At 36.6% G+C, this 19,245-nt stretch overlaps 1 protein-coding gene across 19 annotated transcripts in view; it reads left to right on the top strand.

Annotated features, from left to right (window-relative positions):
* The window catches only part of LOC129738847 (polypyrimidine tract-binding protein 2), a 595,573-nt gene that overhangs the window by 534,201 nt on the left and 42,127 nt on the right, over positions 1–19,245 (top strand). For all 19 annotated transcript variants that reach the window (XM_055730225.1, XM_055730206.1, XM_055730232.1 and 16 more), the window contains one exon: positions 5,486–5,519. In XM_055730225.1, the coding sequence (XP_055586200.1) occupies positions 5,486–5,519 (34 nt within the window). The remainder of the gene's footprint in view (positions 1–5,485; positions 5,520–19,245) is intronic.

Genomic DNA, 19,245 nt, shown 5'->3' with positions numbered 1-19,245 from the left:
TAAGTAATCAAAAAATTCATACATTCTTTCTTGTAAATTTGATATGTATTCTAATCCATACAAAGGGTTAAAATTTCATTTAATTCGTTTCAAATTTAAAAAAAAACTTAGTTTGTTTGTTGTTGAATTATAAAGATTTAAAATTAAAAAAAGTTATAAATCTAGAAAGAGAGCTTTTATTTCAAGAACAAATTAGGTAATGAAACTAAAATGGCAAAAGCTCTAAAATTCAGAATCATATTTTATTATTTTATTTCAGAATTAAATTCAGATTTAGTAATGAAATTCTTCCACAATGAGAAATGAATTTCAGAATTGATAAAAATATCACGATATTTCCGAATCACTATTAAGAAAAATATACCAGAATATTAATAAATGATATCAGAATTTTAAATCAATTTTAAAATCCTAGCTTTTATTAGGTCAAAAACTTATCTCAAATATTCGCTTTTCAAACGCAAAATGAAATCATTAAATTTCTCTGTAGAAGATGTGAAGGAGTACAAAAATCCAAAATCATCATTCTATAAAAACATGGAAAATTGTAGACTCGTTGATTGAAGTTGTATAAAAGGATAACGGATAAAGTTTATGCAGAAAATGCGTTGAAAAAGTTTAAATTTCTTTTTTTATTTTGATTTAGTTCAGTGAGATCTATTTGGTAGAGAAAAGGCAGTTCATCCCTCCTGATTATTCAGAAATTAACGTTTTTTCACTAGATATAAAAGTTAGTTTTATTGGTCGATTTTTGAAAAAAAAAAAAATCAATTTACAAAAACTGTATTCCAAGAATTTGAAGGTTGTTGCTAAGAATGTTTTGGAACTGGTTCCATCCAATAAACAAACGGAGAAATGGCTGAAAGAGCATAGATCCATGAATTTTTTGAATCACTCAAAATTTTAAACTTAAACATTTTTCGGCAAAAAACATTTTTTTCGATGTTTTCTGGGCGGGGGTCGCGTAAAAACCTTAAATTTTTTGAATTACGAAAAATTTTAAACTTGAAAATTTTTTCTCCAAATTTTTTATTTCGATTTTTTCTGTTTGCTGGGGTTCGCGTGAAAAACCTTGAATTTTCTGAATCACGCAAAATTTTAAACTTGAAAATTTTTCGGCAAAAATCATTTTATTCGATTTTTTCTGGTCGGGGATCGCGTGAAAAACCTTGAATTTTTTTAATCACGCAAAATTTTAAACTTGAAAGTTTTTCGGCAAAATTTTTTTTTTCGATTTTTTTCTGGTCGGGGTTCGCATGAAAAACCTTGAATTTTTTGAATCACGTAAAACTTAAACTTGGTCGGGGGTCGCGTGAAAACCTTTAATTTTTATAACCACGCAAAATTTTAAACTTGAAAATTTTTCGGCAAAAAATCATTTTTTTCTTTGAATTTTTTTAATCACGCAAAATTTTAAACTTGAATATTTTTCGGCAAAAAATCATTTTTTTTTTCAGATTTTTTCTGGTTGGGGTTTGCGTGAAAAAACTTGAATTTTTTGAATAACGCAAAATTTAAATTTGATAGACGGCAAAAAATCATTTTTTTCGGTTTTTTTTCTGGTCGGGGGTCGCGTGAAAATCCTTGATTTTTTTTAATCACGCAAAATTTTAAACTTAAAAATTTTTCAGCAAAAAATTATTTTTTTCGATTTTTTCTGGTCTGGGGTCGCGTGAAAAACCTTGAATTTTTTGGCAAAAAATCATTTTTTTTTCGATATCATTCCTTGAATTTTTTGAATCACGCAAAATTTTAAATTTAAAAATTTATCGGCAAAAAAATATTTTTTTCGATTTTTTCTGGTCAGGGGTCGCGTGAAAACCTTGAATTTTTTAAATCACGCAAAATTTTAAACTAAAAAATTTCTCGGCATAAAAGCATTTTTTTCGATTTTTTCTGGTCGGGAGTCGCGTAAAAAACCTTGAGTTTTTTAAATCACGCAAAATTTTAAACTTGAAAATCTTTCGGCAAAAGATCATTTTCTTCGATTTTTTCTGGTCGAGAGTCGCGTGAAAAACCTTGAATTTTTTGAATCACGCAATGTTTTAAAACTTGAAAATTTATCGGCAATAATTTTTTTTGGATTTTTTGAATCTCGCAAATTTTAAACATGAAAAATCCTCGGCGAAAATCATTTTTTTTTTTATTTTTTCTGGTCGGGAATCGCGTGAAAAAACTTGAATTTTTTTTAATCGCGCAAAATTTAAAACTCGAAAATTTTTCGGCAAAAATTAATTTTTTCGATTTTTTCTGGTCTGGAGTCGCATGAAAAACCTTGAATTTTTTGGCAAAAAATCATTTTTTTTTTCGATATCATTCCTTGAATTTTTTGAATCACGCAAAATTTTAAATTTAAAAATTTATCGGCAAAAAAATATTTTTTTCGATTTTTTCTGGTCAGGGGTCGCGTGAAAACCTTGAATTTTTTAAATCACGCAAAATTTTAAACTAAAAAATTTCTCGGCATAAAAGCATTTTTTTCGATTTTTTCTGGTCGGGAGTCGCGTAAAAAACCTTGAGTTTTTTAAATCACGCAAAATTTTAAACTTGAAAATCTTTCGGCAAAAGATCATTTTCTTCGATTTTTTCTGGTCGAGAGTCGCGTGAAAAACCTTGAATTTTTTGAATCACGCAATGTTTTAAAACTTGAAAATTTATCGGCAATAATTTTTTTTGGATTTTTTGTGGTCGGGGGTCGCGTGAAAGACCTTGAATTTTTTGAACTACGCAAAATTTTAAATTTTAAAACTTTTCGGCGAAAAAATATTTTTTTTTTCAATTTTTTCTGGTCGGGATTCGCGTGAAAAACCTCGAATTTTTTAAATCACACCAAATTTGAAACTTGAAAATTTGTCGGCTAAAAATCATTTTTTTCGATTTTTCTGGTCGGGGGTCGTGTGAAAAACCATGATTTTTTTAAATCACGCAAAATTTTAAACTTGAAAGTTTTTTTTTGGCAAAAAAAACATTTTTTAAAACAAATTTTCGGGTCGAAGGTCGCGTGAAAATCCTTGAATTTGAATCACGCAAAATTTTAAACTTGAAAATTTTTCGGCAACAAATTTTTTTTTCGATTTTTTTTGATCGGGGGTCGCGTGAAAAACCTTGATTTTTTTTAATCACGAAACAAATTTTCAGACATGTGCTTAACATGAGATAATATCAACACGTATGCAGGCTGGACAAATACAGGCAATTTTATGTAAAAACCTGGCAAAAAACGGGAAATGTATTGGCAATTTTTTTCAAAACCTAGAAATTACCCAACAAAAATCAAGAAGAAAAATTTCAAAATATAATTTTTGATCAAACCTCATTGACAGATTTTAAATTTTATTTCATAGGCTTCCCAAAAACCCTTCACGATCATTTTTATGAAGCTTGCTCGTTTATGAAGCTAAAATAAAAATACATAAATAAAAAAAATTATAACATATTCTGTTTTTTTTTTGTTTGAATACAGGAAAAATCCGGACATTTTTCAATGAAATCAGAGACTGTTCCCAAATTTTGTATTAAATATCCGGACAAGCCCGGATAAATACACTTTGCCTACATAAAGGCGTTTTCAAATATCAACAGTCTAACTTTAGGCGCTTTCTCACCCAGGTTATTAATATTTAATTAGAGCTCACATTTAGGTTCAGTTGCATTCTTGTTTTTGTGTAAACTGTGTCAAATTTGCACATATTTTCCTTCCAAGATTTACGGCTCCAGATAGCACGTTGCATTTATTTAATCCGTTTCATCATTCTGCTATGCAACGAAGATTCAATTACTCCGTTATCGCGAACTGAATCTCTGATTTGTACCACTTTGGCGTCCCTTTTTGTGGAACGAACCCATTAGAAGTAAGCTACCCCGATAGAAGTAAAAAAAAGCGACATCACCGATAACGACCATCGTCAGCCGGGGCTCGTTCTGGTGAAAATCTGCTTACAGTCACGCTTTGTCGATTGCTCAAATCGTGCCAATCTCTCAGGACCCCTTTCCCCCGACCCTGATGATTATCCTTCGAGGTGGGTGGAAGGGTGTCAGGCTCCTACTCCATCAACATCATTCATAGCTCGAAAGTACTTGGAAGCAGTCCCGAAAAAAAAGGCAAACCCTTCCACAATGTCTCGTAACCCAAAAAGCAAAACTCATTCACTACCCGTCTCATTATCATTTATTTTTATTATTTTGAAAACCTCTTTTCCCCGGTCCCTCACGTACAAGTTTACAAAAAGTGTACGGCATGCAATCCGTGTGCCACTTTTTTCCCCCGGTACCGCGCCAATTTTAGGAATGGTTCGTTCCAGCACTCCAGAAGGAGGGTTTATATTCGCTCACTTAAAAATTCATTAAATTTATACGAGTTTTGTTCGTACTTTTCCACTCGTTTGTTGCCGCCTCTCATCCCTAAACATTCGAGATAACTTTCGGTGCCATGAAATCTATTATTTCCCCTCGTTGCGGGTGTTGGCGCGCCTCCCTAAGGATGAATCCGGTGCCTCGTGCGATATGTTTTGTTATGATTACTGCTAATTTTCCGTCCCATCACTCCCGGTGATCCGGTTTGGAAGACCAGTAAAAATTCCATTACTCCCAAAAGTCCGCCGTTGGTTTGGCAAAATCAGCAGATGATGATGACCAACACATTGTTGTTGCCGCGCGCGGTCCTTAACTTTGGTGCGCACAGCGCCATCTTCACGTCGAAAACCACTTCATCATTGCCGCGGAGCTTCTCCCGGTCTATCTGTGTCGGGTTCCTTCCAGCATCCATTCAACGAAGAAGAAACTTAATTAAAAGCGGTCATTTATCTTGAGGGATCAGAAGCTCTCGGGTTCACTTGGCTCTTGTTTCGAACAGGTGGTTTACTAAAGTTTCTGCAGCCGTACTTCGGTTTGATTGAAACGTGAATTATGCTTTCGAAATAATCGATTAGGTTCTTTCGGTTCGGTTTCTGGCGTGTTTCCACCCTTTCATCGTTGTTGAAAGTCGAACGCGGTTCTCCAGATGGATAAAACGAATTTTTTGGTCCTTCGAGCCGGATTGAGGTAGTTACGATTGTTTTTTTATGGCATAACATGTATCAACTGTAAGACTGATTAAAGGGCTGTTTCCATCAAAAAATTATTTGATTTCAGTAGGTTTAAGAATCCGAAAAGTGTTAGTGCAAACTTCGCGCTAAATCCTGTGAAAACTATTGATAGTTTTGTACCAGTGTTTTGAAGAAAATCTACTCATTCCTCGTTAGACTTTTCTATTACAGCTCCTACAGTAACTATTCCGTACTTTTAATTTTCTCATTTTAAACTTTCAACTCTCTCTGTTAAATCCTCTAAAATTCTGAAAAAAATAATTCATTTATCTATCTTTCAAAAAAAAAAACCTAACCAAAACCAAACAAACAAAAAACAATCAATAATAAAAAAAATAGAAGAAAAAGGCAAATTTCTCATCTGCTAACTGATTTTTCTCTATTTTTCTTCTCTTCTGTAGATGGTCACGCCTGATGCTCTATTTACCCTCTTTGGTATGTCCGCACACACCACACACATATGTTATTTATTTAGTTTTGATTATGATTTTCCATTGGTTTTATTTTTCTCAAACTCGAAGTAACTGTTTATTTTTATACATTGTGATGTTCTTCTTTCGGTTTGTGACGACTGTGTATGGACTCTGTGCCTATTTACCATTTTTTTTTAACTTCCGTTTTCTTGCATACAATAACCGAAACTCGGAGAGTGAAACCAATATTAACGAACCCCAGAACAACTGCTACCACCAATCAATCGATGTTTCTTCACTGTTGCTTGAAGTTGTTCTGAGTTGTTCTGGCGCCTGATTTTTATCATTTTTTATTTTCAAATTTGTTTTCAGATAACCAAACTTTATTTTCCATTAATTTCCTATCGATTTCCGATAACTTTTTCCACTCACCTGTTGCGCCGCGCAATGCCAACTTCTGATTTTTCTTGAGTTTCGATATTTCTGTGGGGAAAAAATCCCAACTTTCCCACCTCTCCACCAATCCTAACTGTTCACTGAAAAATCCTGCAAGTTTTTTTTGTGCGTGTGAACAATTTTTATCACTCCCGTTTTTCCTTGTTTTAAATTTAACCGGCCACAACCAAAAATTAAATTTCAAAGCTATTAGTTTTTCACTCTTTCCACACCTTTCGGAGAACGTCTGGTGGCGACGATTAAAGAAAAACTTTCCAATTTCCAAACCTAGCGCTTTTTACTGATGTCACTTTTGTTTTTCATTTTCACTTTTTATTATTTGTTTTCATGATTTTATCAGCTGAAAAAAAAACCTGTTAGAACAAGCATTATTTCTAATGTCTCTGGAGACATTCCACCGGCTCCATGTAATCAGTTTTTTAGCAAAACACGCAAAAAAAAACATTTCAATTTCACTTTTTAAAAGAATGAGTGTGTGAATGTTTTGCTTCTGGTATGAATGCGACATGACAATGACGAAAAAAGGTAAGTTGAACATCAAAAAATGACGGAAAAGAACTTTTAAAAATGTACCAAGCGTTGGTTCATCAGATGACAGTAAGAAAGGGCAATTATCCATCCGAAATGTGAAACGTATGTAAATCTATTTCAGCAACAGTTTTTCGTCGTTGGGGCATCCTTAAGGGGGAAAAAACGGAAAAGAGACGGAAGCTGTCAACGTTTTGGGAATTTGTTTTCCTAATAAACCAGGACGTCTTTCAAATGACGAAAACCCAAGCAACCGGTGGAAATGGAAAATGTTTTCAAAAAAAAAAACGACCATTGTTATTTAAATTGTTTGTTGTGGTTTTCTTTTCTGAGCCGCCAAACAGGAGGTATCACACTGTGGCAGGAATACGTACGCACCTCCGAAAGCTTCGGCCTGTCAGTCAAATGTCAAATTTCAAATTTCGGATGTTCACATTTTTGCGGAACGCTTAGGATAGGCAAGAATGAAAAGTTTGTTCTTCTCCCGGGAGACAACTAGATAATGCTGCCGCATTCGTGCGGCTGCACCAGGCAGCGAAAGTCCTCAGCTCATTTGAATGGCGATGAAGGTTTTTTTTCGGTTTCCCTAGCGAACGCCTCCCTATTGCTATCACAAAAGGAATTGTGTTTTTCTTTTTCATTGGGGGGAAAACTTTTTCAATCGGATTTATGATGCGGAATTGAAAATTGGGGTTGATGTATTACGAAATCGTTTCTTAAATGGTGTCGAGCAGAAATATGTTTTTCTCTAACGAGCATCATATTCTTTTGCTCGAAAGTTTTTTGTTTGTGATTCATTTTTTTTTTCTTAATATTAAACTAAAAAATCTTTTGCTATTTGTCGTCTTTTGAACCGAACTTATCAGAAATCAGTTCAAAATATAATGGGAAAACTTACGTTCTGATGGCCCAGTTAATGAAAAGCGAACAGTTTTTTTAATGTTTGAATTTCTACACAATTATCTCCATAAGTTTTTCAAAATATGTCATCACTTTTTAAAGCCAAATGGCCAATCAATTTTTTCATATTTGTTTTCCTATGAACCTACATCTCCCAGATATTTTTGTAATTGCTCTGCAACTTGAGGAAGTCCATGTTAGTATAAAAACAAGCAATTTTGTACATTAAATATTTTTCTCGGGTGTGTTATCTCCATGACCCTTTAAAAACATTTCGTCTCTTTTTTAAAACCAAACGATACTTAAAATTTTCATACTCGTAACTATATAAACCTGGACGGTTCTATGCAGAGAATTTTTTGGGTGGTTTTTCAACTTTTACAAAACAGTAATTTTTCCCTCCTTGTCAGTTTTATTTTTAATATGAATCTTTGAAAGACATGACGTTTTAGGCTCATCGCCATATTTTTGGTAACGTTTTCTGTTTTTTTTTTTTTTTTTTGCAACAAGAAGGAAAAGTCGAATGAAGAATCTGAATGAACTGAGTTTAAGGTTTTTTTCTCCGTGTAAACTATCGATTTCAGTACAAAAAAAAGTCTTTGGAAACATGCCGTCACTTTTTTAAGGCCAAACGGTAAGAGAATTTGACATTTTTTCTCTGCGTTTATCCAAACTTGTCGAAACTTCGAAAGGAGTTTAAGAACGAACTGAGAAAACTTTTTTCCGTGTAAGAAGTCGAAGCAACATTTTCCCGTTTAGTGTTATCCCCACGATTCTTTGAAAACATGTCGTCCCTAGTTTTGCACCAAACGGCATTTTAAGAGTTTGTGCTTGACCTAGTTTCTAGAAAGCATATGACTAAAAACTCAAGTTAAATTTAAAGTTAAGGCAGTTTCTATATTTAAGATGTTTTGGTTGGTGTCTCAATTTTTATAAAAACAACGAAATTTTTTTCTCACCGTGCAACTTGTTTTCTTTCCGTGCAGTGTCATTTATATGAATCTTTGGAAGACATGACGTCTTAGGCTAATCGTCATATTTTTGGTAATATTTTCCGCTATTTTTTCAACTTAAAAGTGAAGTCGAATTTGGAATCTGAATATACGGCAGTTTTAGGATACTTTTCTCTCCGTGTAAAATACTATAAAACTGTTGATTCCAGTGTAAAAAAGTCTTTGGAAACATGCCGTCACTTTTCAAAGGCCAAACTGTAAGAGCATATTACATTTTCTCTGCGTTTATCCAAACTTGGCGGAACTTTGAAAGGAGTTTTATAATAAACTGAAGAAAACTTTTTTCCGTGTAAGTAATCGAACCAACATTTTCCCGTTTAGTGTTATCCCCACGAGTCTTTGAAAACATGCCGTCACTTGTTTAGCACCAAACGGCATTTTAACGGTTTATGCTTGACCTAGTTTCTAGAAAGTAAATAACTTAAAACTCAAGTTTCATTTTAAGTTAAGGCAGCTTCTGTATTTAAGATTTTTTGATTGATGTTTCAATTTTCATAAAAACAACGACATTTTTTTATTTCCGTGCAACCTATTTTTATCCGTGCTACTTTAATTATATGCATCTTTGGAAAACATGACGTCTTAGGCTTTCCGCCATATTTTTGGTAATGTTTTCAGCTATTTTTTGTAACTTGAAAGAAAAGTCGAATTTAGAATCTGAATGTACTGAAGTTTTGAGGCACTTTTCTCTCCGTGTAAAATACTATAGAAACTGTTGATTTCAGTGTAAATAAGCCTTTGGAAGCATGCCGACACTTTTTAAAGGCCAAACGGTAAAGTCATTTTACATTTTCGAAAGCTTTTTTTCTGTGTAAGTAATTTAAGCGACATTTTCCCGTTTAGTGTTATCCCCACAAGTCTTTGAAAACATGCCGACACTTGTTCTGCACCAAACGGCATTTTAACATTTTATGCTTGGCCTAGTTTATATAAACTAGGTTAACTAAAAACTCGAGCTAAATTTCAAGTTCATGTAGTTTCTATATTTAAGATTTTTTGAGGTTTTAAGATACTTTTCTCTCCGTGTAAGCTATTATAGCAACTTCAGTTCGGTGTGAATAATTCTTCGAAAACCTGCCGTAACTTTTTTAAGACCAAACGATTGCAGATGATTTTTTATTGTAATGAATGTATCAACACTTTTATTCGCGTGTAACGTGGTGGATATTCGGGGGAAGTTTCTGAATGAATTGAAGTTTGAAGAAATTTTTTTTCCGTGTGAGTAATCATACCCACCTTGTTTCCACTTAGAGTTATCTCCACGAGTCTTTGTGAAAACATGCCGCCGTTTGTTTCGCACCAAACGGCATTATAACGTTTTTTGCTTGACCCAATTACTAGAAAGCGAATAACCAATAACTGAAGTGTAATTTTAAATTTCAGATTTTATTTTATGTAATCATAGGGACTTCTGAAGAAACATTTTCTCGGCTCAAAGCCTGTTGCTATCACCTAACGTTTCTGTTGATAGAAAAACCATCTGCTGAAACCCAGCTGCCGAGAAAAATTCAATTTTCAAACCATTCAACAATGAACCCTCACCTGGATTGTTGCATTCAATACTTTCAATCGCTTTTCTTAACCGGCTCCCGGTGGGATCTTGCTGGGCCAGAAGCGGTACAACAACCGACCGAGAGGATGTCCTAAGGCCGGTCGGTTTTTCTCGTTAAGCTTCTTAAGAAACTACCATCGCCAAAAAAGGCACAAAAAAAACCTTTCAAATTTTATTTCTCCCAGGTTAAGAGGGAAAACTGGCGAAAGTAGAAATAAAAAAAAAATGAAATTTCTACTCTCTGCAGTCAGCACCAATCCCGTAAATCTTGGAAGCCAGGAAAACACCTGGAAACGGCGCCATATTCATATTGTGGTGCGCTTCTTCTCTGTAAGAGGTTTAGGTTTTCTTACCAGCACCAGGAGGCAGGGTCAAATTGAAAACCTTCCTGATGCGGGACGGTACAGAAAAATTGAAAAGGTTATAATTCTCTACTTCTGAAGTAAGTACTGGCAAAGACATATGTACACACATGCACTCTAGCTGTTGGGTATCGGATGGCTCCCATGTAGAGTTACATGAGCTGCTGGAGAAAATTTATCTTCCCAACTTCCTGGCGGCAGCCAGCTTCTTTTTATCTGTGTGTATGTGATAAGATAACCTGTTGGGGGAGATTGGAAAAAGTTTACGGATATGAAGGGGTTTTTTTCGGGGTCGAAACGTGTTACAGGATGCTCTTCGGGGATCTTATTAGGATTACTTGGAGTTTCTCGCTGTTTTCTTTTGCTATTAAAATGTACTCTCCAGTTGGGAAGGCGTGATGCATTTTCCTATATTTTGTGGTAACAAGACATTTTTACCTCCCACTTGGGTGCAACTGCGCTATTAAATATTTTCTAAAGCGAATATTTGATCATCGAGATTGGAAAAGAAACTACCTTGGTGGCATTGTTGGGTTGGAGATAATTGAAAGGTTTCAAACGCTCTATGGAAAATCCAATAGGGACTCAAAGGTTTTCATAAAAAAAAATCGGGAACCCTAACAAAAAAAAAACAACGATACTTTAGGAATAGTTTGTGTAAGTATTTGTTCGAGCGTACCTTGTATTGAAGGATCAGTCGTTAAAAGATTGCATGCAATATTTGAAACAATTTTGTGTCGATTCTGAGGAAGATAAAAGATCAGTATTAGTCTCTTAAAAGCTTACTAAGTCTTTTTGAGGATATTCCTTGTGTTTAACACAGCTGAAAACTTAAATTTTGATGGATTGTTCATATTTAAATTTTAGCTCGAAGGAGACTGTTAAATCTTTCAATGAGACGTAAAAATGCTGGATACTTTGACACTTCTTCAACCGTTATAATGATCTGTTGGCTTTTACTTACGTTCCAAGAGACGAATTTTGAAAGCAATCAAGGTGCATGCAAAAGTTCCGTAAAACAGGTATGAAAAAGCTAACTCAGCCCCATAATTGATCTGAAGTACGTTCTATGCAGCTCAAAATTTAAGTTCTAATTGATACTTTCAAGATCCATAACAAGTCTGAATGACCTTCTATTCAGCCTTCTAATTCAGCGTACATAAAATTAGCAAAAACTTCTCTCTCTCTCTCTCTCTCTCTTCGCACCTTCTTTTGATTTTTTTACTATGTTCAGTACATGGTGTCGCTATGATGCTACGCGCCGGATTCCAAGCTGAAAAAATTGCGGTTTTCCGGGATTTGATCGATTTTTTTCTAGATTGCTTCTTTCATAAATTTCCTACATATATCCCAACAGAATGGGCAGTAATCAAATTACTTATTGAAAAAAAAAATACTTGCCCGGCTCGGGGATCGAACCCCGACCTTCGTGGTGACAATCGAACACGTTACCGTTTTAGCTGAAACTAAAACTCGAAGCTGTGTTATGATTTCGTAGCATACCTGCAGCCTCACCCGCCCAATCAAACAGCCAACCAGCCAGCCAAAAAGAAAGCACCTCAATGCACTTTTTGTGACTTAGTGAATCTTGTTTTGAATACTTTTGTGCCCGTTTTGTGACTTAAGTCACTTACAACGTACATATAAATCACTTTTGTAACTTTCAAGTTCATCAATGAGTAGATATAGTTCACTCATGAGAATTGGAAAAAATAAGTCACATAAAACGTACATATACATTACTTTTGGAACTTTCAAGTTCGTTAATGAGTACATATAACTCACTAAAGGGAATTAGGCAGTCGTTTTTCTTTGTCAGCCAATACGTAACTTTCAAAGCCTTCACTGGAGTAAATATGTGACTTTTGGTTGCCTTTGAAGTTCGTCCAGAGGTCGGGAGCATTTTTACTCCGTCAACTATGAACTTATCTATAATATTCCTAAATGTCTGAAACCATGAATCAATGGCAACATCTAATGCTGCATGAATTACCCTAAAAAGGAAACAATTTTCGTTCGGTGACATGCCAAATGGAACACAATGGACTATTAGACATTCAATCTCCGCAAATTTGATAATCTCCCAGTAGCAAATCCGGTGCCCATTCACGTTGGGCTATTGATAGACGACGAAGACGACGACATTTCAAAAGGTTAACTTTCGGGACCTGCTCCCATTCACCGGGTCAAATTATAATCCTCTTACATAACCTTCAGAATGAAATCCCACAGGTAACGAGAGTGGATCTTTTCAAAAGCTTTCCGTACCGATCTCGGTACCGGTGCCAGCTTCTCGAGGCGAAAGTCGGAGAAAAATCGATCCTATTTCGGTGCAATTTTTTCCCATTTATCAAAGCTCGTTTATCTCGGCGGCGCCTTTCAGAAAGGCCCAGTTTATACAGAATCGGTTGATAAAAGACGGGAACCTTTCTGCCTTCTATATCTCCTGCGACCATCCTATCCCGGCTACCCTTCGCCAAAATGTTGCGCATCATCGTGCGGGCTGCCCGCATTTTCAATATTGAAATTCGTTGCCGGTAACCAACTTTCTCAGGGATCGGCTCGAATAGGTACGGAACCGCATTTCCCGACCGCGTCCCGCCGAGACGCCGCAACCCATCAGAAAAACCTTACTCGCTGCGCTTCAGTTACTTAAATACCCACTATTCATATGAGAATGGGTTCGCACAGCCACACAAACAGCGCCCAGACTTTACCGGGGTTTGAAAAAGGTAAACCCTCAAAAGGGTTGCCCCGTAGGCCGAGTCGATATTCCGACCTCCGGTAATCCTTCTTAGATGAAAAGTCTCGCAAACGCATTCACCTGATTTCAAGCTGCCAAAATGGGTCCAAAACGACACATCCTAGTGGTGGCACCACCCCCCTATACAAAATCCCATCGACAGCCACCGCATTTTCCTTACAAATTTCCATAATCTCTTCACAGCCAGTCAACCCGAAACTGCACCCGTATATATGTATGTACGAATGAGCACTACTCCAGTACTTCATCCAGCTCGGAGTAAATGTTGCAGCCAAGGACCGAGGACAGAGGATTTCGGTTACTGCCAATGAACCCCCACTCTGGTCGGTGGTGGATTGCATATGTTCAGGAGTACCGCGCGAAACTTTTCCTGTATAGTGGTGGAAATTTTTTACACTCTCAAAGCTACCTCCCCAAAAGTGAAGTGAAATTTTGAAGCGACAAAAACAAAACCTTCTCTCCATTGCCGACGGACTGAATAGAAGTGGGATTTAACTAGCGTTTTTTTTTGTTTCTCCCCGAACCAAAGCGGCAGGTGAAAATTCCTATAAATTGTTTCAATCTTGATTGTGGAATTTATTGGTTTAATTTTCATTGGCGTCCTCGGTTGTTTAGAAAGGAGGTAGCGGGGCCGCCTTTTTTTTACGAGCCGTATAATTGCTGCGTTTTTCATCGTTCATTCCGATTTTCCCTGACGAGGGATCATCCATTTGCGGTGAGCTGCGACTGTTGCCGTACCGACTGCGAAGTTGACAAAGTGCAAGTCGAGGTGCATAATTTCCGGTTAACCGTGTACTTTTGGTTTATCACGGCTCCGTTTTGAGTTATGGCTATTTGAACATGGTTTTTATGGTACCATTCAACTGGCTTGATGAATAGCGGGCTTTATTGTATAAAAATTATATGATTATAACTATAGACACTTTCCATTTTTTTTTTCGTAATTATTAGTTTTCGAATGTTTATGTAATTTAGAAGAAATTTTTTTCCGTGCAGTGTTATCCTCACGAATCTTTGTAAACAGTCCGTATCTCTTACAAAACCAAACGTTAGCTTCAGATTGTTAAGTTCGTTTTTTATAAATTAAAGAACATTTTTATAGTTTGAGAATTCTGAGAAAATAACAAGTAAGGTTAATAATTAACTGAAGTGGAGTACAAATTCGGTATGAACTTTCTCAAAAATTTATCTGATCGAGTTGTTTTTCATGAGTCTTTGAAAACACGCAGTAACTTTTATAAAATCAAACGGTAACTTTATATTTTCATACTGGATTTACTTGCTCAAGTTAACAAATTAAGAATATGTTCAGGAAAGTTTTCTAAAGCTTGCTCAGAAATCTGAAGTGAGTTGAAGCTTAAATTGCAGCATACGGATTTTTTTTTGAGAAAAATTTCTTTCAGTGTAAGTTAGTATTATTAACTTCAGGAGTCTTTGAAAGCAAGCTGTCACTTTTTTGAAACCAAAAGGCAGATGCCTAGTTGGCCTAGTTTTTTGAAATTGCTTAAACATAAATGATTCTACAAATTTCGGTAATATGCAGTCCACTTTCTTTGTACTTTTTTCATTAAACTTTTCTTTCCGTGTTTTATTAACTTCAGGAGTCTTTGAAAATATGATATCACTTTTTAGGAACTAAAAGGCATCTTAAGTTATTAAAGAAACTTTTTTCCGTGTATTATTTACTCCAGGAGTCTTTGAAATCATACCGTCACTTTTTTTAAACCAAAAGGCATCTTAATACTTTCATACTTGCTTTTAAATAAATGATTCTAAAAATTTCGGTAGGATACAGTCCACTTTTTGTGTACGTTTTTCAAATAACTTTTCTTTCCGTGTAATATTAACTTCAGGAGTCTTCGAAAACATGCTGTCACTTTTTTGGAATCAGAAGGCATCTAAAGTTATTAAAAGAAACATTATTTACTTCAGGAGTCTTTGAAAACATGCCGACACTTTTTTGAAACCAAAAGGCATCTTAGTATTTTTATTTTTGCTTTAAAATTAATTATTCTACTAATTCCGGTGGAAAACAGCTCAATTCATTTTAAAATTCATAAGAATGCCGTTTGGTTTGGCATTTGGTTTTGTTCTAAAACATAGTAAGTGTGTAAATTTTCTAATCCCTTTCCGCATTAAAAGCAAAGGATTGCTTAAAATGCTCCAACAATCTCTTCTAAAGACAGATGAATTGAAATCCCTCGCGACATCTGTTGCCACTCATTCGGTTTGGGAAATTAGTTCTCACAAAAGCATCCAAAATCCATCGGGATGATTTGTTTCTTTCCAGCGAGCTAGTTCCGATCAATGGCTATGGCAAGCTCGAAATGTAATTCCGCGATTATCCTATTCCGGAAGAATAACCACCGAGAAAACTTTGCTTTCACCATGGTGTACATGAAAATCAAATATCATAAAACAAAGACAGGATTACTGGGTTCGCTTATTAATAAATACCGGTAGCGAAATAAGGTTATTTACTCCGGGCAGTTCCAACATTGTAGAACTCTTTGCCCCGAGAAAGACGTTGGTAATTTTCAGAACCGAACCTTAACAGAATTCGAACAGTTCCAGGTTCCTAATCCTCCCTCGGTTTCTGAGTATTGGATGCTGTTTTAGTTCAGTCGCGTGCGAGAGGCTTCCCCGATGAAAGCCGAAACAAAGGCAGGCTTAACGGCCCAACCATTCGTCGGATGAAAACGGAGAAATCGAAAGTATCTTTCGGTTCGATGAAAACCTCACACTTCCGGGGGAAAACTTCCTCCGGAAGAAAGGAAGGAAGGGGTTGCTTCGGTTCGAGTGGCAACAACTAATGGAAGTGAACTGCGGATAAATTCCTCTTTCCCTCATATGATTCGCAATCTTCGTCCAAATTAGTAGAAGGACGACAAACTTTGCTACAGTTTTCTGGTGGATCAAGAAATTAATTGACTTTCTTGATATTCTGTATGGATGAATTTGGCCGAGAACGATTGATTTACGAGCTTTTGTTTAGTTTTCAAACAAAAATTTCGTTGAAAAAAGTTACGATCCAAAAATAGCTTTCCGGAACAAGATTTTTGCCGGAATTAAAGCATCGGAAATAACCCAAAACATTGTTTCCGTGCTTTAAACATTCACGTTTGCCAAACCTCAACCATCCGATGCAAATGATGACATTTCTCACCGCGTTGTCTTGAAGGGGGTGGAGCAGGAGGAAATAAACACTCCCGCCACTCTGCAGCAAAGTGTCAACTAACCCTCCAAGAAAGCAGCTCCACTCATCATCGTTATCGTTCGCCGCCCAGGCCCAGCGCGAGAGTCAGGCCAGCCGGAACAACTTTGATGGGGTTGTTTTACCTTTGAACTAAAACCTAGCTAGTAGCATGGGGTCGGGCAATTTCCCAAAGACACGCCCGCAGCCGCCCTTTGTTTCCGGTTCGGTCTTCCTAAAGTAACTGCGAGTATCATTCCTAAGGAACGTAACAAGCCCTCCCAGAAACTTCTTGTCGTCCCCTAAAAACCCGTGGAGGGAAGATTCTGCTATTTAACCTTTTTGTGTTGGAGACGAACCAACCCCAAAAACTTGAACCGTCAACATCTACAGGTTCTGCTCCCCAGGTGCTCAAAGCTCTTCCGAACTATGCATATTTCAGCCCGTGCCTGATTGAAGGCGCCGCCTGAACTTTCACCGGCAAATAATGAATCTTAGTGGGGGTTGGACTCGGAACTAGGAAAATGCTTCTCCCCCCACCGCCTTCACTAAGGGAGGTGGTCGCAGATGGAAAAGTTTGTTGTATGGCGCATATCGCACTTTACTTTTAGTGAGCCGGAAACCGGAAATATTGTTTGGCAAATGAAATTTTCTGGCACGTTTTCCATTCTGTTGCGCTTAAAAGCTTTTCCAAAACAGTGGCCCCAAGGTAGGTTGCCTGTATCAGGAAAGATAAAGGTTTAAACCGGTTCAGTATCATATTAGTTTATTAAAGATTTTTTTTCTCCGTGTATTATCAACTTCAGAAGTCTTTGGAAACATACCGTAACTTTTTTTAAACCAAAAGGCATCTTAGTGTTTTTATACTTGCTTGGAAATAAATTATTCTACAAATTTCGGTAGGAGACAGCCCACTTTCTGTGTATGTTTTTCAAAAAACTCTTCTTTCCGTGTATTTTTAACTTTAGAAGTCTTTGAAAACATGTCGTCACTTTTTTGGCACCAATAGGCATCCTTAATTACTAAAGAATCTTTATTACTTTAGGAGTCTTTTGAAATGGGCGCTTGTATCAATGAATCTCTTCGCATGATCCGCTCCCTCTGCTGTTCTCCAGTTGTTAACAATAGTTGAGCTTTCCTAGTTCTTGAGGCACTCCTCGATACTCCGCAGAAAGGTTCAGGTCCAATCAACAGTCCCTGAAATCCTTACCTAGCTAGCTGGTCTGCTTCTTTGTTCCCTAGAATACCGCAGTAGCCAGGAACCCAGAGTTGAAATACTCTGATCCTTATGACCCGGTTTCCTAGTGCAACAATGCACTTCCATACTTGTTCCGTGTATTATTCACTTCAGGAGTCTTTGAAAACATGCCGTCCCTTTTTTGGATCCAAAAGTCATCTTAAGTTATTGAAGATTTTTTCCGTGTATTATTTATTTCAGGAGTCGTTGAAAACATGCCGTTACTTTTTTGAAACCAAAAGGCATGTTAGTATTTTTATACCTGCTTTTAAATTATTATTTTACAAATTTCGATGGGATTTAGCCCACTTTCTGTGTACGTTTTTCAAGTAACTTTTTTTCCGTTTATTATTAACTTCAGGAGTCTTTGAAAACATGGTGTCACTGTTTAGGATCCAAAAGGCATCTTAAGTTATCGAGGATACTTTTTTCCGTGTATTATTTATTTCAGGAGTCTTTAAAAACATGCCGTCACTTTTTTGAAACCAAAAGGCATCTATATATTTATACTTGCTTTAAAATTCTACAAATTTCGGTAGGATTCAATCCAGCGATGGAAAAGGTCAAAGGTCGAACAGTGTCAAATGTATTGAAATCAACGGCCTTTGGACCGAAGGTTTCAATGTCAAAGGTCTCAAGGTCGATTAGGCATTGATTCGCCATCCAGCGAATAGATCCTTAAACCGGACAGGTCTTTGATCCGTAAAGGCATAAGTTCGATTGAGACATAAGGCCAAATAGGTGTTTAGACTGAATAAAAGTTGAGCTGAATCGCTCTGTAGACAGAACAGCTTCTCACACCGAAAAGGTTGTTAGACTCAAAAGGTTCTCATGCCTAATGTGTCTTTAGTTTTTAACCAATCAGGCCTCTATGTCAAATAGAACACAGTCAAAGCTTTCAAGGTCGCTACACTCTAAACAAATTTTAATCCTCACGTAGTAAAAGTTTATCCATTTACAAAAAATAACTAACTTATAAACTTGTTTTGCTTCTTCCGAAAAAGAATATTGTTCCGGCCCGTTTGAGAGATCCAGTAAAAGCTAGAAAGGTCCCTACACTCTAAATTAGATTTAATCAAAATATCATTAAAGTTTTCCACACAAAATGAGTATCTAACATTGAAACGTGTGTTGCTTCTCCCAAAAAGCTGTCTGTTCAGAAGCTGCTTGGATACAATTGAATTTTCGGCTAGGCTATGCATTCAAGTGAGATAGGGGAGCCGCTTTAAGTGAAGACCGGATGATGCTACTAAGAGCTAACCAACTTCCACTCATCTCAATTCACTCGGTTATCTCCGATTCGGCACTGTCCTACACCAGACGATCTCAAAAACTCTACAACCGGGCCATGCAACAAATGTGTCACAAGTTGAGCCACTAAACCGGAAAAGCAAATATTATCCATAGCCGCAGAGTACAACAGCAAAACAGCAGCACGGGTGTGCTCCTTGTGTGCTGTTGATCCGACTTCACAGGAGGACATCTTCAGGTTCCTGGCTGCCTGGTTGGCTGGAACGAGTGTCCTTCAAAGACAAACACAGATTCTTGCCGTGCTAGCTGTTTGGTTTCGGGTGCAGCCTTCTGTGTCTTCGGAAGCATCGGACACGGAGGACAAAGTTTGGAAAAGGATTACCGATTTGGGTAGACAATGATGCCGGGGAAGGATGTTTTCCCCACAAAAACGGGGCAAACGGATGGTTTGGAAGAAGGCGTTTATCCTTTTCCAGTCGCGCACTTCTACAT

Source organism: Uranotaenia lowii, chromosome 1 (genome assembly GCF_029784155.1).
Source record: "Uranotaenia lowii strain MFRU-FL chromosome 1, ASM2978415v1, whole genome shotgun sequence".
Lineage (NCBI taxonomy): Eukaryota > Metazoa > Arthropoda > Insecta > Diptera > Culicidae > Uranotaenia > Uranotaenia lowii.
The sequence above is the reverse complement of the archived record's forward strand: the minus strand, read 5'-3'. Positions and strand labels throughout refer to the sequence as shown.